This window comes from Argentina silus (genome assembly GCF_951799395.1).
Source record: "Argentina silus genome assembly, chromosome: 22".
NCBI classification, from domain to species: domain Eukaryota; kingdom Metazoa; phylum Chordata; class Actinopteri; order Argentiniformes; family Argentinidae; genus Argentina; species Argentina silus.
Genome location: NC_139676.1, coordinates 417,844 through 442,646, shown reverse-complemented (window position 1 = coordinate 442,646; position 24,803 = coordinate 417,844). Strand labels below are relative to the sequence as shown.

The 24,803-nt window shown below is 44.4% G+C and overlaps 4 protein-coding genes across 6 annotated transcripts; all 4 read right to left on the bottom strand.

Moving 5' to 3' along the window:
- Positions 1 to 446: 446 nt before the first annotated feature.
- On the bottom strand, positions 447 to 24,524 carry LOC310821972 (uncharacterized protein). The gene is made up of 12 exons (XM_083694261.1): positions 24,110 to 24,524; positions 22,491 to 23,712; positions 22,329 to 22,390; positions 21,921 to 22,164; positions 21,155 to 21,834; positions 10,554 to 10,743; positions 10,040 to 10,459; positions 9,870 to 9,941; positions 9,712 to 9,776; positions 3,410 to 3,608; positions 2,893 to 3,162; positions 447 to 1,970 (listed from the first exon to the last, which is right to left on the bottom strand). Exons 1-12 carry the CDS (start codon positions 24,185 to 24,187, stop codon positions 1,285 to 1,287), a joined length of 4,188 nt encoding a protein of 1,395 aa, XP_083550387.1. The 5' UTR covers positions 24,188 to 24,524; the 3' UTR covers positions 447 to 1,284.
- Positions 5,964 to 8,512, bottom strand: LOC310821960 (uncharacterized protein; the record flags this gene model as incomplete). Its single annotated transcript, XM_083694250.1, has 4 exons — positions 5,964 to 7,044; positions 7,253 to 7,529; positions 7,690 to 7,745; positions 8,320 to 8,512. The coding sequence occupies 4 exons, from the start codon at positions 8,510 to 8,512 to the stop codon at positions 6,302 to 6,304; spliced, it is 1,269 nt and encodes a 422-aa protein (XP_083550376.1). The 3' UTR covers positions 5,964 to 6,301.
- Positions 10,947 to 15,168, bottom strand: LOC310821847 (uncharacterized protein). The gene is made up of 8 exons (XM_083694102.1): positions 14,926 to 15,168; positions 14,596 to 14,797; positions 14,005 to 14,400; positions 13,818 to 13,904; positions 13,397 to 13,479; positions 12,979 to 13,177; positions 12,339 to 12,524; positions 10,947 to 12,045 (listed from the first exon to the last, which is right to left on the bottom strand). Exons 1-8 carry the CDS (start codon positions 14,932 to 14,934, stop codon positions 12,035 to 12,037), a joined length of 1,173 nt encoding a protein of 390 aa, XP_083550228.1. The 5' UTR covers positions 14,935 to 15,168; the 3' UTR covers positions 10,947 to 12,034.
- On the bottom strand, positions 15,614 to 20,192 carry LOC310821837 (uncharacterized protein). 3 transcript variants are annotated; one of them, XM_083694088.1, is made up of 7 exons: positions 19,885 to 20,192; positions 19,498 to 19,708; positions 18,705 to 19,360; positions 17,931 to 18,141; positions 17,561 to 17,622; positions 17,080 to 17,416; positions 15,614 to 16,867 (listed from the first exon to the last, which is right to left on the bottom strand). In XM_083694088.1, the coding sequence occupies exons 1-7, from the start codon at positions 19,891 to 19,893 to the stop codon at positions 16,125 to 16,127; spliced, it is 2,229 nt and encodes a 742-aa protein (XP_083550214.1). In that variant the 5' UTR covers positions 19,894 to 20,192; the 3' UTR covers positions 15,614 to 16,124. The 3 variants fall into 3 exon arrangements, with proteins under 3 accessions (XP_083550214.1, XP_083550215.1, XP_083550216.1); XM_083694089.1 differs by having other exon boundaries at positions 18,705 to 19,357; XM_083694090.1 differs by having other exon boundaries at positions 19,892 to 20,192.
- Positions 24,525 to 24,803: the final 279 nt, after the last annotated feature.

Genomic DNA, 24,803 nt, shown 5'->3' with positions numbered 1-24,803 from the left:
CTCGCAAGTAAAGTAAGTTCCGTAAGTGGTCTAAATCCAGGTGGGCTAATATCGCCGTCAATTTTTGAAGATGCAAAAGATCAGGTCTTGTACTTCCTTAATGTCACAAGTTCGCTGGATGTCATAAGAGGAATAAAAATAAAAAAAATCCTAAAAACCAAAACATAAACTGCATCACATCCGGGTCATGATTTTCTTCGGCCTTCACAATAAAGGTCCCTCACGTGAACAATGTGGTATTCTTTAGGCGCCTGTCTACTATGTAACCTTATTGTCAGCAACTGACTCTCTAATGTTGCACAAACTGATTATAAATGTTTCAAATGATAACTGACATGACCATCAGAGAGACTGGGCAGTCCCCTAACCACACGAACCAATACAACCACTTCTGAAAATAGAGAAAGAGCCTTGTTGATAAAAGGAACAAGGCAAGTTTTTGTAGAGTTTATTGACTGAATTATGTGCATCATTTGGTAGTGGACAGCATTTCACATGCAGGCTGCAAGGCACAATGAATTGTTTTGCAAAAACGACTACGTTTTATTCGCCAATCAATCGTCAATCAACTGTTTGGAATGTGGTATTTTCTGCACCCCTCTATTGCACCTCTCCCCTAAAACAACACACATGCACCCCCTAGAAGTGTACTTCTACAGGAACGAACAACGCAGTTACATCAAGTATAATCAAAAGACAGGCTCTTCCAATAGAATAAAGGCTTATGGATCTGAAAATATATATATATATATATATACAGTACCAGTCAAAAGTTTGGACACACCTTCTCATTCAATGGTTTTTCTTTATTTTTATTATTTTCTACATTGTAGATTAATATTGAAGACATCAAAACTATGTACGAACACATATGGAATTATGTAGTAAACAAAAAAGTGTTAAACAAACCAGAATATGGTTTATATTTTAGATTCTTCAAAGTAGCCACCTTTTGCTTTGATGACAGCTTTGCACACTCTTGGAAAGGTGTGTCCAAACTTTTGACTGGTACTGTACATACCCAATCTAAAGACGTGAAAGGCAAGACAACATATTTTCCAGTCTTCCACCATCTCTACGATAAGACAGCACTTCTAGGAACATTCTAGAAAGATCAAGCATAACAAGTAAAATGCCGTAGGTCTACATATGACCTATCTTAAACATTTAAACTGGTGGCCCTTCAGCTATAAGGACTACGGTTGGCATCATAACAGATACATATGACGCCTACAGTTGGCATCGTCTCATAACATGCTGCACACAAACACATTTAAAAAAAAATCAAGTCAATTGACCACTTTTAGGTAATTGCTTGGGTCTACCCAACTGTCTGGTTGGCCCTATGGGCTTCCCGGCGTGAGTCCGCTGGTGCGCCCGAAGGCCTTGCCGGTAGTAAAATCTCTTCCCACACTCGTCACATTGGTAAGGTTTCTCTCCTGTGTGAGTTCTCCTGTGAACTTTGAGTTCGTCCGATCGGACGTAACTCTTCCCGCAGACGGTGCAGAGGTAGGGCCTCATCCCTGAGTGGGTCTGGTAGTGCACCGACAAGTGTGCCGACTGCCTGAATCCCACTCCGCACACGGTGCATCCGTAAGGTTTGTCTCCGGTGTGCGTGACCTTGTGGTTTTTCAGCGCCGACGTGGTCACGAATCTCTGCCCGCACTCCGAGCATTGGTAAGGCTTCTCTCCGGTGTGTACCCGCTGGTGTATTTTCACGTAACTTTCATTGGCGAATCTCTTCCCGCAGACGGGGCAGGGGTACGGCTTCTCGCTGAGGTGGACGAGCTGGTGTCCTTGGAGCTCCTCGGCCCTCGCGAACGCCATCCCACACACGGGACAGAAACAAGGCCCAACTGACGGTTCCGTTACCCCAACTGCCGGTTCGGTTACTCCAACTGACGGATCGGGTACTTCGGACGACGGGGGCTTCTCCTGCTCACCAGCATAGCACAGGTTAGGTTTCCCTCCTGTGTGACAAACACAGTGTGAGTCTGGGTTCCGGTCGGTCGCAGGCTGACAATAAGTAAATCATGCTCTAGTCACACATTCTGCTTCATGTTACCAATTTGAATCAACCTGTTATTTGAATACCCGTGGATCAATCACTGGTAAATGCAAATTGAACAGCCCTCTTTATTGACCTCTCTAAGGATTTTGTTTCAAAATGACCTGCAGGATAGGACTCAATGCATCTCAGTCGATGGAGTTCAGGTGTTCCGCAAGGTTCAATTCTAGGTCCACTGCTGTTTACCATTGACATAATAATTTTGGTTTGTCCTTTTTAAAAAAAAAAAATAATAATTATTACATCTTTATGCTGATGATACTGTTGTCTACTCCTGTGCCGTTCTTGACCTTCAGCATGGTTTTGATTCTATTAAAAAAAAATCAGTTGTTGATCTTAAGCTGATGGTGAATGAGGACAAAACTAAGTTTATGTATTTCTCTAGATCCCGTAATATTTAAGGAAATGATCTGCATATTTGGGAGCCCAAATTGAAGTCCCTCAATATAAGTACTTGGGTATCTGGATTGATGATATACTGTCCTTTAAAACTCATGTTGAGAAACTGATGAATTTGACTAGCGTTCAGCTATTAAATAGTTCTGGCAACCATTCAATGACATGGTCTCAAAGTCAAAACTTGACATTGAGACTAGAAGTAGCAAACTAACATACTATGATAAACAATCAAATGCTAGTTAATCAGAAAATAAAACATACAAGAAAATGTAAGCCTCTGTGTCACTCAATGTTTTTAGCTATTTGAAAAAATCCCTATGGCAAAAATGTATGGGTATTTTTGTCTTGAACTGGAAGCAAGTTCAATAAACAAAATGTTAAAGGCATGCTTAGGAGTCCTATAGGTCAGCTGGAAGGCTTCTCACCTCTGTACATTTTCTGGTGTGTATTGAGATGTCCTTTCTGATTGAATCTCATCCCACATGTCGAGCACTGGAAAGGTTTCTCCCCTGTGTGAATTCTCATGTGTCTTTGTATGCCGCGAGAGTCTGGGAATTCTCTTCCGCATGTTGGACAGCGGGCAGGAGACTTTGCTCGAGCAGGAGGCTTTGCTTTGCGTCTCCCCTGGTGTTGATCTGGTAATGTAGGAGGACTCTCCTCCTCAGAGTAACAACCTGAGGACATCTCTCCTGCATCTGCGTGCAGGAGAGAGTCAACATTAAGTCAGAAACAGAGTCAACATTAAGTCGAGTAAATTGACGGCAAATGTCCTCAGATTTTTAGTTGACAGTGTTCATTTCGCCACGACTTTTGTAGCATGTTTTACAGGAGTCCAATGCTGCACCTATCCACAATGCCTACGTTACGCAATGGTAAGCTATAATCGCTAACACCGCCTACACTGTCACGATAAAGCTATCTAGGCTCATTATGGATCCTCACCCGAGTGCTGTTTCTCATGTGTTGTGAGTTGTCCCTCTGTGTTGAATTTCTCCCCGCACACGAAGCACTGGAAGAGCACTCTTCTGAAGTGGGTTCTCTGGTGTACCATGAGTTCATAGGGCTGAGCGAATCCCTGACCACACTCTGAGCAGCAGTGAAGACTCTCTTCCTCACGATTCTCCTGGAGTTGCTCAGGATCCTGAAATGGGGAAAAATAATAAAGAATGATTTAATTGCGTCAACGTGTCAAATTAAATGTCCGTCCACGTTTAGCTACGTTTATGTCTGAGTTCTATTCTGTAATGCACTAAAACAGTGACATCTCAGAACAACATTTAGTCATCATTTTCTCCCACCTGGATAATATCTGGTGCTGGCGGACTTCCAGGCGCACTTAATGTTTCTTCACTTCCAGAGATGTGATCAGGAACACTTTCTGCTGTGAGAATACATATGGGATTAGATAACATCTGAAATGCAAATATGTGAACTTAAAATGATGTACATTTCAAAAGCTGTCAAGTGTCTGCTGCTGAAACAGACGTCAAGTTGTTGCAAACAGTCGCCCTGCAATTCAGGTTGAGTCTCGAACTTCTGACCTCTGACCTGCCAACACACGTGACCGTCTCCTCTAATACCCAATGTAAACCATCTACACTATTGAAAAGCTAGCGATTTGACAGCGCAGGTCAGGTGGGGGCATTTGAACTTGAGGAGTGAGTTTTACCATCTCAACTCGGTTACACTTCCACTTACAAAGCTTACCAGGATCCGGTGCAGGCGGACTTGCAGGGGCACTTAATGTTTCATCACTACCAGAGTTGTGATCAGGAAGACTTTCTACTGTGAGAATAAACAAGGGATGGGATTAGATAACCATGCAAATAGGTGAACTAGAAATAATACAGTTTAAAAACGGTCAGGTATCTGCCTCCACTTACGAAGCCGACTAGGATCCCATTCAACTTCCTCTCCGTCGGAATTGATCAGACCCCCGATACCCTCCTCTTCCTTTACCTCATCTTTGATCGTCACCTCAACTGTTGTTGTCACTCTTGTGTGTGTCTCCTGATGTGCTCTCATGTTGCCTAGTTGGCTGAAGCTTTTCCCACACGCAGGGCAGGAGTACGGCTTCTCTCCAGTGTGTGTACGTTGGTGCACCCTCAGGCCCTCGCCAAGAGAGAATCTCTTCCCACACTCTGAACATTGGTGAGGCTTCTCTCCTGTGTGTGTCCTCATGTGCCTCGAGAGTTGACAGGCACGAAGGAATTCCTTTCCACACACCGCGCACGGACGAGAGCCCTTTATTTTGCCTTTCCCCTGGTGCTCCTGACTACGAACACTTGAAATGAGTCTCTTACCTGTGAGAAAAAATGAGAGTGGCGTAATACTGTGAGTCAAATAGTTCAATAAGCAAGGAAATGTGATTTCTGTCACATTTTGACCTCCACTTACTGCAACGAGTGGAATCCCAATTATCATCTCCTTTAGCGTGAATCGAGCCATCTCCTCCCTCCTCCTCCTCTTCTGGTTCAATGTTTATGTTGATATAATATGATTGACAGAAGTCATTGACGTGGCTTTGGTCAGGACCCTGGGTGGGTTTCGGTCCAGTGTGACAGGATGATGCTTCACCAGATTTCTAAAATAAAGACAGAGTATCCTTCACAACTTCCATAAACACTGAAATCACAACAAAACAAAACAAAATAATGCTCTGAGCAATAAACCGACAATGAACTGGGCTGACTAATTGCATTGACAGGGAATGCAGCTTGACAATGATAATACAGGTCAGGCAAAACATGGCATGCAACAGATCTGGTGTCGACAATCTCTCACCTCATCCATTGCGTCAAAACTTGGATGAGATTTGCAGTAAATTCCGCCAAAATCAAGACGTTACCTCCAGGCAGTGCCACTGTGCTCAGGACAGGAGACGCGGGGTCACATTCGTGAATAAAACTGACTTGGTGTGTGAAACTATTTGTTAACTAGCTAGTTAGTCAGCAGAGTGAAACCTAATTAGAAATGTAAGAATTGTATGCGCATATATGCCAGTAATGTGAATCATTATGTGTCGGAAAACTGTAGCTGGCAAAATAAAAACATTCTCCCACTTCCTGGTAGGATTCTTCTTCTGCGTCGCTGAAGGAGCGATTGGTGCAACACTGCCCCCATGTGGCTGCTGTGAGACGGCAACCAAATAACACGACCCATCGAAATCGCTTCAATAAAAAATAAATTTAAAAAAACGAACTTCAATTAACGTAAATATAATAATATTACTATTATAATATTATTATTAAATTAATAATAATAATGAATATTATTATTCATTATATTATTATTAAATTAATAATAATAATAAATATTAATATTATTTGCTCAAGATATTTGTATATTCCACTTGTTAAATATATGTATTAATGACTGTCCCAAGTTGCATTCACTGAACACATTTCTGAAAGTAGTTTTCAAGTTAATTTGTAAAAAAATAAAAATAAAAAGAGCATATACATAATTGAAGAGGCAGGTTTTTTTGAAACACTGCTCATTTATTCAGTCATGACTTGCCTATTGTGCATCACAGGAGACAGGGGGTATAATATCACATGCAGGATATTGAGGGAATAAGGCACTGTGGATTTCTGAACTCCTACATGAAATAAAATCTGTGCTTTGATGTAACAGAACTGAGAATGATCACATATTTCAAATGGAAGGAGGGCTGAAAGACAAAATGCTTCCTGTTTCCAATACTCATGGAGGACGCTGGATATAAAGCACATCAGGTACAATGCAGATCGTTTTTTCTCTCTCACACAAACACAAACTTTTATATTTATAAAAATGTTTATAATTTATAGACCTAACAATACTCTATAGGAGTCAGTTGTCCATCCTAGGTAATTGCTTGGGTCTCCCTAACTGTCTGGTTGGTCCTATGGGCTTCTCAGCGTGTGACTTCAGGTGTGTCCCTAGACTAGACCTGTAGTAGAACTTCTTCCCACACTCATCACATTGGTACGGTTTCTCTCCGGTGTGAAGTCTATGGTGAACCTTGAGTTCTTCTGCTCTGGCGTAACTCTTCCCGCAGACCGAGCAGAGGTGTGGCCTCTCTCCTGTGTGACTCTTGTAGTGATACGTCAGGTTTGACGGCAGACAAAATCTTTTCCCACAAACGACGCAGATGTATGGTTTCTCTCCCGTGTGCTTGATCTCGTGATTTCGAAGGCCTGACGTTGTGTAGAAACTCTTCTCGCACTGTGAACAGTGGTAAGGCCTCTCTCCAGTGTGAATTTGCTGGTGTACCTTTACATAACTTTCATTGAGGAATCTCTTTCCACAGTCTGGACAAGGGTACGGTTTCTCATAATTGTGCATCAACTGGTGGACTTCTAGCTTGTCTTTATCCGTGAACTGCATCCCGCAATCATTGCAAAGGAAAGCTTTCTCTTCTGTGTGAGTTCTCATGTGTGTTTCGAGTGCTGACTGGTTTTGACAATCCTTCCCACACTCTGGGCAGCTGTGTGATGTCTCTTGTGTGGGATTCTCTTGGTGTTTTTGAGGAACATCAAATAAGCCTATCAGGGGACTCTCCCCATCATCAAAGCTCAGATTGGGGTTCTCTTCTGCAAGAGGGATACAGTGTTAAGTCAAGTCAGTCACATTCTGCCTTAACCAACTAGGATGAAGAAAATACCAACATACCTTATTTCTTAATTTACTCCACATTTTTCAAGTGCAAATAGACAATATAATAGATAATATCTGATAATATCTGAAGTATGTTATCAAAGTTATCTCCATAGTCTATAATCATAACAATAAGGACCTCACCTTTGTGCACTTTCTGGTGTGTTTTGAGGTTCCCTTTCTGGTTGAAGCTCCTCCGACACAGGGAGCAGTGGAAAGGCTTCTCTCCTGTGTGGGTTCTGTAGTGTCTCACTAGTTTATACGCGTGAGGGAATTCCTTTCCACACTCTGAGCAGCGGTAGGATATCTTCTCTCTGGGTTTCTCTACGAGGGGTTCAGGTGCCACCGGTGGCCTTCTCTTACTGCTTGTGTCATGGTCGGCTGGCTCTGTAGGGTTGGGGCCGGACTTGTTCCTGGGATCCTAAAATGAAAACATAATTGTAAAAACAGTTTTTCCACAACATGGTCAGTCAGAACAGTGCTTCTAATGGAAAATAGATTCAACTGAATATTTAAGACATCTGAAATCGATGACATTTGCTCAGAGCGAAAGAATGATGTGTGAGACGGTGTTCTCCCACCTTCCTTCTATGCGTTGGACTTCCTGAACGACCTGAGGAACGGTCCGGGCTGTCTCCTGGGAGAACAGACGGTAGATAGTAAAAGCTATTTAGCTGACACTTTTATCCAAAGCGACTTACATTGCAGTGAGTGCATACATTTCAGTATAGATGGTCCCAGCGGGAGTCGAACCCACAACCTAAGCGTTGTTAGCACCGTGTTCTACCAACTGAGCCACAGAGGACCACAGAGGACCACAGTAGTTATTAGTAGATAGGAGGCCCTGAGATAACTTAGTCAACAGGTGATGGTGCATACCTCATTGATGGTGCATATCTCATTCAAACATACCTCATTGATGGTGCATACCTCATTCAAACATACCTCATTGATGGTGCATACCTCATTCAAACATACCTCATTGATGGTGCATACCTCATTCAAACATACCTCATTGATGGTGCATACCTCATTCAAACAAAGCAAAGTCAAACAAGCATCCATCAAGACGTGTTGTGTGTGTCCAGATAGAACATTATCTCTCTACTCGCTGGGACATAAGGAGTTTTGGAGTCTTAAATGCCGGTCTCTTTATTTATCCAATTATAGATCATTTGTTCAAACATTGCCATCATTCTAGTGCCACTTACCCTGATCAGGAGGGTTCCAATCAACTTCTTTGCCATCAGAATGAATCAAACAACCGACGTCTTCTTCCTCCTCCTCCTCCTCCTCCTCCTCCTCCTCCCTATCCTCCTCCCTCTCCTCCTCCTCCCTCTCCTCCTCCTCAGCTCTAGTCAGTTGGAGAGTCTGACTGACGTCCTCTGAGTGGTCAGTTACCATCCTCTTGGCACGCCGGCTCCGGGTCTCTCTGGGTTGGACTTCAACAACATCCTAAAACCAGGCAGGAAACACGGGAAAATTAGGAAGACTAACTTAAAGGTGCATTTTATGCCAAAATATTTTTTTTCTGTCCACCGTTGATAAAGGTCTAAAAAGTGGACAAAAAAATACGTCCACCATTGACAAGGTCTGAAAATGTTTTGTTTTATTTTGTTTGTTTTTAAAACAAGCTTGATGTGAACCAGCAGCAGTCTTTCAGAAGTGTGGAGAGTACATATAACATGTAGAATATAAAACATAAAAGTATGTATAATATAAATAAACATCATAATCTATAAAGTTCATGGCTTAGTGGGTAGATTTCCACCTACTCTGCGGTTGGTTGAGGTTTCTGTTTTGTGTTGACGCCTCCCACCACTGGAGAAGAGGCTAGGCCCCTCCCCTCTGTTAGGCCCCTCCCCTCTGTTAGGCCCCTCCCCTCTGTTAGGCCCCTCCCCTCTGTGCGCTCGCTGGTGCTCCTTCAGGGATTCTTCCAGAGAGAAGCTCCTGCCACAGACGGAGCATTGATGAAGTTTCTCAGTGTGCTTTTGCTGATGCGCTTTCATATTCTCTTTTTGGGTGAGAAAAAAAAAAATAGGCAAAAATAAAACTTTAATCTGCTGTTCGGTCAGGACACTTATGTTGTTAATATGATGTGGGTCCTCACCTGAGTGTTCTTATGTTGTTAATATGATGTGGGTCCTCACCTGAGTGTTCTTATGTTGTTAATATGATGTGGGTCCTCACCTGAGTGTTCTTTCTCATGCGTTGTGAGTTGCCTCTCAGTGTTGAATTTCTCCCCGCACACGAAGCACTGGAAGAGCACTCTTCTGAAGTGGGTTCTCTGGTGTACCATGAGTTCATAGGGCTGAGGGAATCCCTGACCACACTCTGAGCAGCAGTGAAGACTCTCTTCCTCACGATTCTCCTGGAGTTGCTCAGGGTCCTGAGATGGGAAAAATAATAAAGAATGATTTAATTGCTTCTACATGTCAGATTAAATGTCCATCCATGTTTAGCTACGTTTATGTCTGGGTTCTATTCAGCCGTCTCGGAGACCTGAAATCTACTACATTTGCTTTGAAGCTGCCTGTACTGCACTAAAAGAGCAATATCTCATAAGAACATTTAGTCAAAATGTAGTCATCATTTTCTCCCACCTGGTGACTTCCAGGCACACTTAATGTTTCTTCACTTCCAGAGATGTAATCAGGAACACTTTGTACTGTGAGAATAAATATGGGATTAGATAAACATGCAAATGCACTTTTTTCTTCATTTTTTTTTTTTAAACGGTCACGTATTCGCGTCCACTTACGAAGCTGACGAGGATCCGGTGCAGACGGACTTGCAGCATCCCAGAATGTTTCATCTCTACCAGAGTTACTGTCTGTGAGAATAAACAAGGGATGGGATTAGATAACCATGCAAATAGGTGAACTAGAAATAATACAGTTTAAAAACCGTCAAGTATCTGCCTCCACTTACGAAGTTGACGAGGATCCCATTCAACTGCAACTCCGTCAGAATTGATCAGACCCCCGATACCCTCCTCTTCCTTTACCTCATCTTTAATCATCACCTCAACTGTTGTTGTCACTCTTGTGTGTGTCTCCTGATGTGCTCTCATGTTGCCTAGTTGACTGAAGCTTTTCCCACACGCAGGGCAGGAGTACGGCTTCTCTCCAGTGTGTGTACGTTGGTGCACCCTCAAGTTCTCAGCAAGAGAGAATCTCTTCCCACACTCTGAACATTGGTGAGGCTTCTCTCCTGTGTGTGTCCTCATGTGCCTTGAGAGTTGACAGGCACGAAGGAATTCCTTTCCACACACCGCGCACGGACGAGAGCCCTTTATTTTGCCTTTCCCCTGGTGCTCCTGACTACGAACACTTGAAATGAGTCTCTTACCTGTAAGAAAAAATGAGAGTGGCGTAATACAGTGAGGCAAATAGTTCAATAAGCAAGGAAATGTGATTTCTGTCACATTTTGACCTCTACTTACTGCAACGAGTGGAATCCACACGAACATCTTCTCCTTTAGAGTGAATCGAGCCATCTCCCTCCTCCTCCTCTTCTGGTTCTTCAATTTTTATGTTTATATAATATGATTGACAGAAGTCATTGACGTGGCTTTGGTCAGGACCCTGGGTGGGTTTCGGTCCAGTGTGATAGGATGATGCTTCACCAGATTTCTAAAATAAAGACAGAGTATCCTTCACAACTTCCATAAACACTGAAATCACCATGCCTGATGTTGTCTTCTTACAACAAACATCAACATGCTATAATAATCCAACAATGAACTGGAGTGACAGATTGCATTGACAGGACATGCTTGACCATAATAATGCATTTGAACCTGACCTGCAACAGATCTAATATCCATTACCTCATTCATTGCGAATCGAGTTCAAACTTCGCTGAGATTTGGAGTAAATTCCGCCAGAATCTCCAGCTGGTGCCTCTGCACCGTGTTCAGGACAGGAGAAGCGGGGTCACATTCGTGAACTAAAATGACTTTGTGTGTGAACGTTTTTGGAAGTTAACTAGCTAGTTAGTAAGCCGAGTGAAATCTGATAAGAAAGATGAGAGTTATACTCTAATAAATGGCAGTAATATGAGTGATTATGTGTCGGAACAGTGTGGCTGTCAAAATAAAAACATTCTCCCACTTCCGGGTGGGATTCTTCTTCTGCGTTGATGAAAGAGCGACTGGTGCAACACCGCCCCCGTGTGGCCGCTGTGAGACGGCAACGCAGCAACACGACCCGCTGAAATCGCTTCATAAAAAGAAAAGAAAAAACATCAATTAAACGAAATTCTCTAATGTCAGATATAATATTATTCAGCCCCTCTACAAAATAACTGTCTCGCCAAAATGGGAATTTTAATGGTCTTGATAAAGTATGACATTTTAACGGGTAAAAATGATGCAAACGCCTGTGCCATTGATTGTCTTCATAAGTTCATTGTTAACGAAGAAATCATACTGTGGACATAATTGAAGAGGCAGGTTTTATGAAACATTGCTCATTTATTCAGTCATGACTTGCCTATTGTGCATCACAGGAGACAGTGGGTATAATATCACATGCCGGATATTGAGGGAATAAGGCACTGTGGGTTTACTATCACATAACAATAAAAAGACCTTCATTGATTTTCAAGGACAATAAATAACTTGCAAGGCAAATATATAAAAGGCAAAAATAAGACAGTTAAGACAACACTTCCATAGATTTTTAACAGGAGATTTAACATGATGGTAAAATGCAGATAGTCATCTCTCTCTCTCTCTCTCACACACACACTCACACACTCTCTTTCCTATCAGTCTTGATCAAACCACTGATTTCTTCTTCTTCCTCCTCCTCCCTCTCCTCCTCCTCAGCTCTAGTCAGTTGGAGAGTCTGACTGACGTCCTCTGGGTGGTCAGTTACCATCCTCTTGGCACGCCGGCTCCGGGTCTCTCTGGGTTGGACTTCAACAACATCCTAAAACCAGGCAGGAAACACAGGGAAATTAGGAAGACTAACTTAAAGGGGCATTTTACAAAAAACAAACAAGTCTTACTGTATTTGTCATCAGCCGACCATTGACAAGGTCTCAAAATATTTGTTTTTTCAAACAAGCCTGATAGCTATCCAAAAAGCAGGCGCCTGTTTATTTCCTGTAAAAGAATCATGATGATTTTTCCAGGAATTGAACAAAGTCTTGCTATGAGTTTAACTGTTTGGCTTGTATGCGCAAAACAATGCTATTGAGAGACTATTTTTTAATTCCTGACCTTCCACTCTGTTATGACCCTCCAGTCTGTTAGGACCCTCCAGTCTGTTAGGACCCTCCAGTCTGTTAGGACCCTCCAGTCTGTGCGCTCGCTGGTGCTCCTTCAGGGATTCTTCCAGAGAGAAGCTCTTGCCACAGACGGAGCATTGATGAAGTTTCTCAGTGTGTTTTTGCACTTTCATATTCCCTTTTTGGGTGAGAAAAAAAAATGATACACAAAAAAAAAAAATCTTTAATCTGCTGTTTTGGCAGAAACCTGTGTGCCGGTGTTGCTCAGTTCAAGTTTTATGAATTGCGACTGGAAGATTATTTCAAAGTAGTTTGGAGGTAGAGGAAGTCAGGTTCACAATGTGCTCTGGCTAGTTTGTAGCGTGTTTTACAGGAGTCCGAAAACATCTGCTACAATGCTTCCAGTACGCAATGGTACAGTATAATCACTAACACCATCATGATCAATAAAGGCCTCGTTGTGGGTCCTCACCTGAGTGTTCTTATGTTGTTAATATGATGTGGGTCCTCACCTGAGTGTTCTTATGTTGTTAATATGATGTGGGTCCTCACCTGAGTGTTCTTATGTTGTTAATATGATGTGGGTCCTCACCTGAGTGTTCTTATGTTGTTAATATGATGTGGGTCCTCACCTGAGTGTTCTTTCTCATGCGTTGTGAGTTGCCTCTCAGTGTTGAATTTCTCCCCGCACACGAAGCACTGGAAGAGCACTCTTCTGAAGTGGGTTCTCTGGTGTACCATGAGGTCATAGGGCTGAGGGAATCCCTGACCACACTCTGAGCAGCAGTGAAGACTCTCTTCCTCACGATTCTCCTGGAGTTGCTCAGGATCCTGAGATGGAAACATAATAAACGATGGTTCAATTTGGTAATAACATAAAATAACACGTAAAATAAAATGTTAATCTATGTATTTTTAGCTATATTTATAGTGTGAGTTCTGTTCATCCAACTCGGACCTGAAATGTATGACATTTGCTTTGAAGGTGCCGTGTACTGGACTAAAACAGTGATATCTCAAGAGAAAATGTCGTCATCATTTTTGACCCACCTGGATGATATCTGGTGCTGGCGGACTTCCAGGCACAATTAATGTTTCTTCACCTCCAGAGATGTGATCAGGAAGAGTGTGATCTAATGTGAGAATAAATATGGGATTAGGTGACCAGGCAAATACAGCCCTGCTTTAGTTATGGGACAGTTCAGCATTGTTTTCTCTTTCGGCTCAATACTCCAAAAGTTTAGATTTTAGATCAAACCATTACTATGAGGTTTAAGTAGACATTTGTGTACATATTGGTTTCACCCTTTATAAACAACTTTTCATACATACTCCCCCTATTTCAGGGCACCAAAAGTAAAAGGCTTGAAAGGTGCTTCTGGTAAGTCAGGTGTCGGTGATCTAGAAGAGGCGAATGGGTGAACTAGAAATGTCGTTCATTAAAAAAAACGGTCACGCATCGTCCACTTACGAAGCTGGCGGGGACCAGGTGCAGACGGACATGCTGTGGCCCAGAATGTTTCATCCCTATCAGAGTTGTGATCAGTGGTCTCACTGTCTGTGAGAATAAACAAGGGATGGGATTAGATAACCCTGCAAATAGGTGAACAAGAAATAATACACAGTTTAAAAACCGTCAGGTATCTGCCTCCACTTACGAAGTTGACGAGGATCCCACTCAACTGCGACTCCGTCAGAATTGATCAGACCCCCGATACACTCCTTTTCGTGCACCTCGTCTTCCATTGACACCTCAACTGTTGTTGTCACTCTTGTGTGTGTCTCCTGATGTGCTCTCATGTTGCCTAGTAGACTGAAGCTTTTCCCACACGCAGGGCAGGAGTACGGCTTCTCTCCAGTGTGTGTACGTTGGTGCACCCTCAGGTTCTCGGCAAGAGAGAATCTCTTCCCACACTCTGAACACGGGTGAGGCTTCTCTCCTGTGTGTCTTCTCATGTGCCTCGAGAGTTGAGATGCATGAAGGAATTCCTTTCCACACACCGTACAGGGACGAGAGCCCTTTATTTTACGGACACTTGAAATGAGTCTCTGACCTGTGAGGGGAAACAAGGGAATAGGGTAATACAATGAGGTAAATAGTTCAAGAAGCAAGGAAATGTGATTTCTGTCACACAATCAGGACACCAATCTCTCTCTGATCAGCAAAACTAAAGAGGCTGGTCGTGGACTTCAGGTGGAAGCAGAGGGGCACCGAGGACAGGCGATTTGATTTGATAATCTCCACTTACTGCAACGAGTGGGATCCACACGAACATCTTCTCCTTTAGAGTGAATCGAGCCATCTCCTCCCTCCTCCTCCTCCTCTTCTTCTTCTGGTTCTTCAATTTTTATGTTGATATAATATGATTGACAGAAGTCATTGCCGTGGCTTTGGTCAGGACCCTGGGTGGGTTTCGGTCCAGTGTGACAGGATGATGCTTCACCAGATTTCTAAAATAAAGACAGAGTATCCTTGACATGTCAACTTCAATCAAGACTGAAATCATTCCCCTGCCCGATGTCTTCTTCTTACAACACAAATAAACATGCTATGAGGAATATATCGTATAGTATCTCACCTGATCCATTGCGAATTCAAACTTCGCTGATCAGGAGACGGATCTCCAGCTGGTGCCACTGCCAACGTGTTCAGGACAGGAGAAGCGGAGTCTCATTCGTGAACAAAACTGACTTGCTGTGTGAACCTTTTAGGAGGTTAACGGGCTAGTTAGAGTTGCATGCTAATAAACAGCAAGTTAGTTAGCAGTCGACAATATGGATCTTTACCTGTTAGAACAGCTGCTGCTGACAAAATAAAAACATTCTCCCACTTCCGGGTGGGAGTCTTCTTCTGCGTTGATGAAAGAGCGACCGGTGCAGTTCTGCCCCCGTGAGGCCGCTGTGAGACGGCAACCAAATAACACGACCCGCTGAAATAAAATTAACTTAAATTAACCTAAACTTTCTAATATCATATATAATATTATTCAGCCCGTCTTTATAACGCGTTAAATCTGTCAATATCCCTGTTCTCTCACAAGGAAATACCGTTGATTACAAATACCTGCACATCAGCTGAGAGCATTGCACCAGAAGTACTGTCCAAAATATTCACATTATCTGTTCCAGATATCTGTATACCCCACTGGTTAAATGTACATAGAAATTAAAAACTGAAAAACTGTTTCTGAAATTAGCTCCTAAGTTTTCAGTTCATTGGTAAAGAAAAAAGCATATACTGAATTGAAGAGGTAGGTTTTTTTTAAACATTGCTCATTTATTCAGCCATGACTTGCCTATTGTGCATCACAGGAGACAGAGGGTATAATATCACATGCAGGATATTGAGGGAATAAGGCACTGTGGGTCTCTGAACTCCTACATGAAAGAATAACTGCTTTGATGTAACAGAACTGAGAATTATCACACAACAATTAAAAAGACAAACTTTGCGAAGCAAACATATAAAAGGCAAAAATAATTACTTTTAAATATTCATACATTCTACAGTTAAGACGAGATCCATAGATTTTTAACAGGAGATTTAACGGGATGGGTGAAATGCAGATAGTCATCTCACACTCCCTCCAACTCACTCTCTGTTTCATTCTCACACACTCACACACTCACACACACACACACACACACACACACACACACACACACACACACACACACACACACACACACACACAGCTTAGCAAGAGGACAAAATTCGAACAATTTAGTTTCATAATTCAGTTCAGCATATACTACACATAAACACATTTTTGGCGAGTCAGTTGTCCATCCTAGGTAACTGCTTGGGTCTCCCTAACTGTCTGGTCGGTCCTATGGGCTTCTCAGCGTGCGACTTCAGGTGCTGCCGCAGACCTTGACGGTAGTAGAACTTCTTCCCGCACTCGTCACATTGGTACGGTTTCTCTCCGGTGTGAAGTCTATGGTGGACCTTGAGTTCTTCTGCTCTGGCGTAACTCTTCCCGCAGACCGAGCAGAGGTGTGGCCTCTTTCCCGTGTGAGTCTTGTAGTGATACGTCAGGTATGAAGGCAGACAAAATCGTTTCCCGCAAACGACGCAGACGTACGGTTTCTCTCCCGTGTGCTTGATCTCGTGGTTTCGAAGGGCCGACGTTGTGTAGAAACTCTTCTCGCACTGTGAACAGCGGTAAGGCCTCTCTCCAGTGTGAATTCGCTGGTGTACCTTTACATAACTTTCATTGAGGAATCTCTTCCCACAGTCTGGACAGGGGTACGGTTTCTCATTCTTGTGCATCAACTGGTGGGCTTCTAGTTTTTCTTTATCAGTGAACTGCATCCCGCAGTCATTGCAGAGAAAATAGGTCTCTTCTGTGTGAGTTCTCATGTGTGTTTCGAGTGCTGACGGGTTTTGGCAATCCTTCCCACACTCTGGGCAGCTGTGTGATGTCTCTTGTGTGGGATTCTCTTGGTTTTTTTGAGGAACATCGAATAAGCCTATCAGGGGACTCTCCCCATCATCAAAGCTCAGATTGGGGTTCTCTTCTGCAAGAGGGATACAGTGTTAATGATACAGTGTTAAGTCAAGTCAGTCACATTCTGCCTTAACCAACTAGGATGAAGAAAATACCAACATACCTAATTTCTTAATTCACTCCACATTTTATAAGTGCAAATAGACAATATAATAGATAATATCTGAAGTATGTTATCAAAGTTATCTCCATAGTCTATAATCATAATAATAAGGACCTCACCTTTGTGCACTTTCTGGTGTGTTTTGAGGTTCCCTTTCTGGTTGAAGCTCTTCCCACACAGGGAGCAGTGGAAAGGCTTCTCTCCTGTGTGGGTCCTCTCGTGTCTCTCTAGTTTATACGCGTGGGGGAATTCCTTTCCACACTCCGAGCAGCGGTAGGATATCTTCTCTTTACGTTTCTCCACCAGATTCTCAGGGACTACTGGTGCTCTTCTCTTCCTGCCACGCGGGACGTCTCTCTTTCCTGCCTGAGGGCCTTTCATCCCAGGGGTACGACTGCCGCTGCCCCCCTGGCCCGGTGGCTGTGTGGGTTTGGGGCTGGACTTGACACCAGCAGCCTTAAATGAAAACATAATTGACCAAATCATTTTTCCATAACGTGTGACAGGCGCGACAGTGTTACCAGTGGAAAGCGTACTCAATTGAAATCGATGACATTCGCTCAGAGCTAAAGAATGATGTGAGACGGTATTTTCTCCCACCTTCCTTCGATGCGTTGTACGCTGACTTCCTGAACTATCAGAGGAACGGTCCGGACTGTCTCCTGGGAGAAGGTGACAGATATTATTGTTATTGTATTGAGATAGTATTGTTCAGGCCCTGAGACAAGTAACAGTAGACAGCAAGTGATGGTGCGTAATTCATTCAAACAAAACAAAGTCAAAGACGCATTCATCACAACTTTTGGTTGTTGTCAATTTCTTTGTACCGTACATTTGTGTTGTCCATTAAAAAAACAAACATCTTTTGCATTCTATTCTTATCTGGTGCTTTTTTTGTTGTTGATCAAATGCAAGTCTCTCGATTGATTGTGGATCAATCAAACATTGCCATCATTCTAGTGCCACTTACCCTGATCAGGAGGGTTCCAATCAACTTCTTCGCCATCAGAATTAATCAAACCACCGATTTCTTCCTCCTCCTCCTCCCTCTCCTCCTCCTCCCTCTCCTCCTCCTCAGCTCTAGTCAGTTGGAGAGTCTGACTGACGTCCTCTGGGTGGTCAGTTACCATCCTCTTGGCACGCCGGCTCCGGGTCTCTCTGGGTTGGACTTCAACAACATCCTAAAACCAGGCAGGAAACACGGGAAAATTAGGAAGATGAACTTAAAAAAATGCCAAAACATTTTTTACAACATTTCTGTTCTGTTCTGGTCTCATAAAGGTCTCAAAATTTAATTATTAATTATTTTCCAAACAAGCCCGGTAAATACCCGAAAAGCAGCAAACACCTGTAAAAGTCTCAAAATATGTGTTCCTGGAAATGAACAAAGTCTTGCTAGGCTAACGGTGAGGCTTGAATGTGTGAAATAATGCTGTTTTGAAATGATATCAACAGTACTGGTTGACGACAAGCTGATTCAAGGCTAGTGGATCGGTGCCCATACTGTAGGTGTAGCCTGTGTGTGGAGTTTATGGCTTAGCGGGTCAATTTCCACCTACTCTGCAGTTGGTTGAGGTCTCAAAATGTTTGTTTTTAAAACAAGCTTGATGTGTACCAGCAGCAGTCTTTCAGAAGTGTGGAGAGTACATATAACATGTAGAATATAAAACATAAAAGTATGTATAATATAAATAAACATCATAATCTATAAAGTTCATGGCTTAGTGGGTAGATTTCCACCTACTCTGCGGTTGGTTGAGCTCTTTGCTCTGCGTTGATGCCCCTCCCCACCGGAGCGCCGACTAGGCCCCTCCCCTCTGTGCGCTAGCTGGTGGACCTTCAGGGACGCCTTCAGAGAGAAGCTCTTGCCGCAGACGGAGCACGGGTGATGTTTCTTCCCGGTGTGTTTCTGCTCGTGCGCTTTCATATTCCCTTTCTGTGTGAAACTCCTCCCACACAAGTGGCAGGAGTAGGGCCTCTCTCCCGTGTGCACTCTCTGGTGCGCCGTCAAATTGCCCCGATGGGCGAAGTTTTTCCCGCACTCTGAGCACGAGAAGGGTTTTTCTCCCGAGTGGACGCGCAGGTGGCGCTGTAGGGCTTCCACCGTGTGCCACTCCTGTCGACAGACCGGGCAGTAGAGGTGCCGGTCCACGGAGTCTGGCATGGTCAGCACAGAGTGTGTCTGGAGGTGGAGGGTCATGTCCTGGTCACGAGCGAATCTCTTCCCACACAAAGAGCAGTTGAATGACTTCTGTTCTTCCGTGTGCGTCTCAGCCAATTCTTTCCCACACGGTCGGCCGCGGTGGGACATCTCGGCTTGGTGGTTCACCTGGAAATGTTCAGGCACTCCGGATGAGGAGCTCCCATCCTCACTGACAGCGTGGTGGACTGGACTCTCTCCTGTGTGAATATGTCAAGACAAACAAAGAGAGACAGGGAAATCAAGATCGAGGCAGTGCATCAATCCAGGGTCCTGACCACCCAGAGGGCATGCATCATTTTGTTCAGGCCAGCACTAACACGACCCGCCAACTTACCAGTACAACTCACACTCCAGGTCAAGTCCTCCTCCTCTTTGACGACTACATCGATCTCATGTATGTCGCTGTGGTAGTCCAGGCTTTCAGGACTCATCCGGGGAGACTGTTGACTCTGGTCACCATGGTCCCACTCAGGGCACGGTGACTGGGAGAGTTTAGGTGCAGGGCGATCCGACCGTGACGAGCTGGATGGGTCATTAGAAGGATCCTAAAACAGAGAAAGCGAGGGAGGGGTGTTTACTTTACCAGCTGTAATGTCGCGAGAAGTCTAGATTTGGGTGATCGCTGTCCTGACAAATACGCAAAAATAAATTAATATGTTCTCCTGACATTATATCCCACGACATTTGATATGGCATGAAAACACAGAAATATATGTGGCACCTCATACATAGTGAATCGACCCCGACGTCCTCCTGCGGTTCGTTGTAAGTAGCTAACTAAGACTGAGACCCGCTGGACGGTTCCTGCTTTCAAACTCTGTTGACAGCAACTTGGCTAGCTCGCTAGGCTGCTAACTGGTACTGGTCGCTAGCCAGCTCGCTAGCTGGCTGTAGCCGTTATGCCGATGTCCTCCAATCCTGTTCGTTGGCGTTCCGTACATTTGCGACTGAGGTTGGGAAATATCGAGACCACTCAAAAAAAACGATTATATAATATTCCCGTACTCTTCTTAGGGCGAAACAACTAGCTAGCTAACGTCTCCGGTCTTCGGGAGGGATTCTTCTTCTCGGGTGACAGTGAGAGTAACAGGGGCTCTACCGCCACCTAACGTGCTGGAGGGAGAGCGGAGTGGCGAGAGGTTTTAGATGCAACCTTACTCTGACCGCTGTCATGAGGCATTTACCTTAATATATGCCATTTAGCTGATGTTTTTATCCAAAGCGACTTATATTGCAGCGAGTGCATACATTTCAGTATATACGGTCCCAGCGGGAATCAAACCCACAACCTCAGCGTTGTTAGCGCCGTACTCTACCAACTGAGCCACAGAGGACCACCTCGAAGAAATACATTGAGCCCGTTTAAGTTTTGACGTGTCATATTAACCCCGAGGGTGTTTTCTCCTCCAGCCCCCTCTAGTAAATAAAACCTCATGACAGAACACTGGACATGGCTGACTCCTGAATGTTTCATAACCAAGAGGCCTAATGAAGGCTTACCTGAACCACTAACTGATTGTTTTCATAAATAACTTGATGGAAAGAGATGTGCATTTTAATCCAGTCATGTTTATTGAGTTGATGGGTATTGGGTAGCATTTTTAGACGGACAGGTGTGTTACTTAGCACCACGAGAGCTTCAACAATGACATTCTAGACAATAGTACATAGAATAGTACATAGAATAGTACATAAAATAGTACATACAGTATGAATGTGCAATGCATAGCATGTACTGGGGCCATTGGTCCCCAACAAACAATCATTACATCACAATCATTACATCACAATCATTACAATTAATCATTTTCAATTGAGGTCCATTCCAATTCGTCAGAATGTGTAGAGAAACAATCTGCTTCAACATGACATTCTGTAGCATGTTGATCGGCGACAATTTTGGGGAACTCAGAACTCCTAATATGTCCGTTCTGTGGCCACAGTTCCTGATCACAAAGAATCATGCAGTGACGTTAAAAGACGTGTCATCATTTTGGTCTAACTTCAGCACTTACAGACAGCTCATCCCCGTTACCCAAAGTACTTGTCGACAACTTCTTCCCAACATGAATCCGCTGGTGTGTCCGAAGATATTTGGCACAGGCAAAGCCCTTCCCACATTCCGCGCAGTGGAACAGCCTCTCTCCTGTGTGGATTCGCTGGTGCACCTTGAGGTCTTCTGCTCTCGTGTAAGTCTTCCCACAGGCGGCGCAGACGCACTTCACGCCAGAGTGGGACTGCTGGTGTTCTCTCAGATGTCCTGACTGAGTGAAAGTCTTCCCGCACACTGAGCAGGAGAAAGGCTTCTTCCCCGTGTGCACGAGCTGGTGTCTCGTCATCGCTCCTTGGTGGGCGAAACTCTTCTTACAGACGGCGCACCGGTGAGGCTTCTCGCCTGTGTGCACCAGCTGGTGTCTCCTCTGGGCCCCTGCGTTGGTGAACCTCTTCCCGCAGTCTGGGCACGGGAAAGGTTTCTCTCCTGTGTGGGTCCTCATGTGTACTTGCAGTATGGATAACTTTAAGCAGTCTTTTCCACATACCGAACAGCAGGTTGAGCTCTTTCCTTCTTGATTCTCCTGCTGCTGCTGCAGTTGTTGTTGTTGTTGTTGTTCAGATACTCCTGATGTAGAGGGACTCTCCTCACTGCCAGACGGATGGTCAGAACTCTCTCCTGTGTGAATGAGACCGTATGAGTTAGATATTGATGTGGATAAGTCGATTAATGTTTGTTGAGATTACTATTCAGCCTTGACTTACTCAGTTGAATCGCATCCCAGTCAATTTCTTCTCCTTCAGAATTAATGAAACCACCAACATCCTCCTCTTCCTCTTTGTCCTTTCCTTCCTTTTCTTCCTCTTCTTCCTCCTCTTCCTTCTCCTCCTCCTCCTCCTCCTCCTCGATATTCACTCCCACTGTTTCACTGCAGCTCTCTCCATGGCTTTGGTCAGTGGCAGGGCCCAGTGATTCTGTGGTTTTGGGACTGGATTGATCCCCAGGATCCTTTGAAAACACAGTTTCCGAGTGATAATTAAGTTGAATTAATGCGAAAACCATACATACTACTTCAACATAACTCTTCAATAAACAAAAATAAGATACATTTAGCTCTTAGGGGTCCATACAGAAGAAGAAAGACATATTCTATGTGAAAATTCTTCATTCACCTTGCTAATATCTGATACAGGTGGGCTTTCTTCTCTATCAAAGCGATGGTCAGGACTGTCTCCTAGGAGAATAAAGGTACAGGTTAGACCAGACACCCAGAAAATAATAATTTAGTAAACCAGACCTGACACCAAAACAGTCACCGTTTCACCTCCACTTACTGCGATTAGTGACATTCCAACCGACTTCCTCTCCTTCAGAATTGATCATGCCGCCATCTTCCTCCTCCACTTCCTCCTCCTCCTCTTTAATCGTCACCACGAGGGTTTCCCCGACGTCCTCCTCGGTGTGCGTCTGCAGGTGTTCCTCCAACGACCCCCTGGTGGGGAACTCCTGATCGCACACGTGGCAACGTGGAGCGGTCCCAGGCGCCTGGTTCTCTCCGGAGTGTGTCGGCTGGTGCGCTTTCAGGTGGTGGAGGTGAGCGAATCTCTTCCCGCACGAGGAGCAGTGGTGAGGCTTCTCCCCCGTGTGAACCAGCTGGTGCCTCCGAAGAGAACCTGCGTGGGAGAACCTCCTCCCGCAGTCCGGGCAGGGGTACGGCTTCTCCCCCGTGTGGACCTTCTGGTGGTCCATCAGGTGGCCCTTGTCACGGAACTGCTTCCCGCACACGGCGCAGTCGTACGGCTTCTCGTCGGTGTGCACCAGCTGGTGTCTCTTAAGGTCCTGCAGGTGTCCGAACCGGCTCCCGCAGTCCGGGCAGGGGTACGGCTTCTCGCCCGTGTGCGTCCTCAGGTGGACCTTCAGGTGTCCGTTGTCGCGGAACCCCTTGCCGCACACGAAGCAGGAGCAAGGCCTCTCCCCCGTGTGCGACCGCAGGTGGACCTTCAGGTAGTCTTTGTGAGCGTAAGTGTTGCCGCACACCGTGCAGGAGTAAGGCCTCTGTCCGGTGTGGGTGCGCTCGTGTTTTTTCATATTTCCCTCCTGAGTGAAACTCCGCCCACACACGGTGCAGGAGTAAGGCTTCTCCCCCGTGTGAGACCTCTGGTGCACTTTCAGATACTCGTTTTGGGTGTAACTCTTCCCACACAGAGAGCAGGAGTAAGGCTTCTCACCCGTGTGAGACCTCTGGTGGACTTTCAAGTTCCCTGACTGAGTGAAACTCTTCCCGCACACAGAGCAGGAGAAGGGCTTCTCCCCTGTGTGCGTTCGCTGGTGTCCTCTGAGGCCTCCTCTGTGGCTGAAGGTCTTGCCACAGTCTGGGCAGGGGTACGGCTTCTCAGCGCTGTGGGTCGTCAGGTGCCTTTGTAGGTCGGGGGAACGAGAGAATACTTTTCCACATTCCAGACACGGGTACGACCTCTTGGCTTTGTGATTCTCCTGGTGCTGTTCTGGTGCAGGGCCACTATGACATAAGGCTTGGTCGGACTGATTGTCAACATCCTAAAATAGAGTGAAAAGGCATCCTTTACATCCTCAGATATGATAACGTATTTAGAAATAAGTAATAAGTATTATATAAGTATTTAGCCTAATTCACTGTTTAGTCTAGTTAATCCGGTTCAACCATTTTTTATTATTTTTTATAAATGCACATTTTAGAAAGCAAGACTTACATTTACAGTTACAACTTACAGTTAATTAAGCTCAAGTTGAGGTGATTCATTGTAGCAACTTCTATCAACACTGACATCACACTTTGCCTTGTATAAAATGCAGACAGGAACAACCCAACACTTAACTGAGAGCCTGTATTGATTCAACAACTTGTCATGACACCGACAACAAATCTAGGAGTCGGGTTAATGCAGAAATACGTGACGGTCATTCATTTCCTCACCTCATCCATGGTGAATTGCGCCCAAAATTCAGTAGTTCCGCTGAAATCACCACAGTTGTGTTTAAAACGAGGTCTCATTAGTGAAACATTTCACAGCTTAATGGCTAGCATGCTGTTAATCCGTACAGTATAGAAAAATAGTCAAATTCATCATTCATCACCGATCGAACGAATCACGGACTTGATTGAGTTGCTGAATCTGCGTGCAAGTGCTGGGTCAGAACAAAATGTACAACCATCCCAAGGCGGAGTTGAAAAACGTGCTTCCGTTGGTCCCTTAACCTCGTATCTCGCTGGTTAATGAAGTATTCCTTTAGTCCAGCCCGAAACGTATCCACCCAGTATCGGATATTGACAGTATTTTATTAGTCAAGTAGTAGTTAGGGAAGCGAAATAATTAGCTCGCAATTAGCTATTCTTCTTTTCCGGAGAGGCTTCTTCTTCTCCCGCGGGCCTAGTTACAGACTGGTGAAATATCGCCACCTGCGGGCCGGAGAGGCGCTGAGAACAGCCGTCAAAAGTAAGCACACTGTATTTGCAGCATGGCTGTCGAGATCAAATACAATAATAACTTCTATAAAATGTGATATGTTGAAAACAAGACTGAAATCAAATGCATTGGTTGATAAACAAGCTCAAGTTCAGAATAATACCCAAATTGTAGCCATATGCACTGAAATATGTGGATAAAACC

Coding starts and splice junctions, on each gene's coding strand:
- LOC310821847 (XM_083694102.1), bottom strand. Junction 14,401..14,595: donor TGTGGATCCCACTCGTTGCA/GTAAGTGGAGAT, acceptor TTCCCCTCACAG/GTCAGAGACTCATTTCAAGT. Junction 13,178..13,396: donor CAGCACCAGATATCATCCAG/GTGGGTCAAAAA, acceptor TTTCCATCTCAG/GATCCTGAGCAACTCCAGGA.
- LOC310821837 (XM_083694088.1), bottom strand. Junction 19,361..19,497: donor CTGGAGTGTGAGTTGTACTG/GTAAGTTGGCGG, acceptor ATATTCACACAG/GAGAGAGTCCAGTCCACCAC. Junction 17,417..17,560: donor GTACAACGCATCGAAGGAAG/GTGGGAGAAAAT, acceptor TTTTCATTTAAG/GCTGCTGGTGTCAAGTCCAG.
- LOC310821972 (XM_083694261.1), bottom strand. CDS start 24,187: ATGAGACCTCGTTTTAAACACAACTGTGGTGATTTCAGCGGAACTACT. Junction 22,165..22,328: donor CTGTATCAGATATTAGCAAG/GTGAATGAAGAA, acceptor GTGTTTTCAAAG/GATCCTGGGGATCAATCCAG. Junction 9,942..10,039: donor ATGGGATCCTCGTCAACTTC/GTAAGTGGAGGC, acceptor TTATTCTCACAG/ACAGTAACTCTGGTAGAGAT.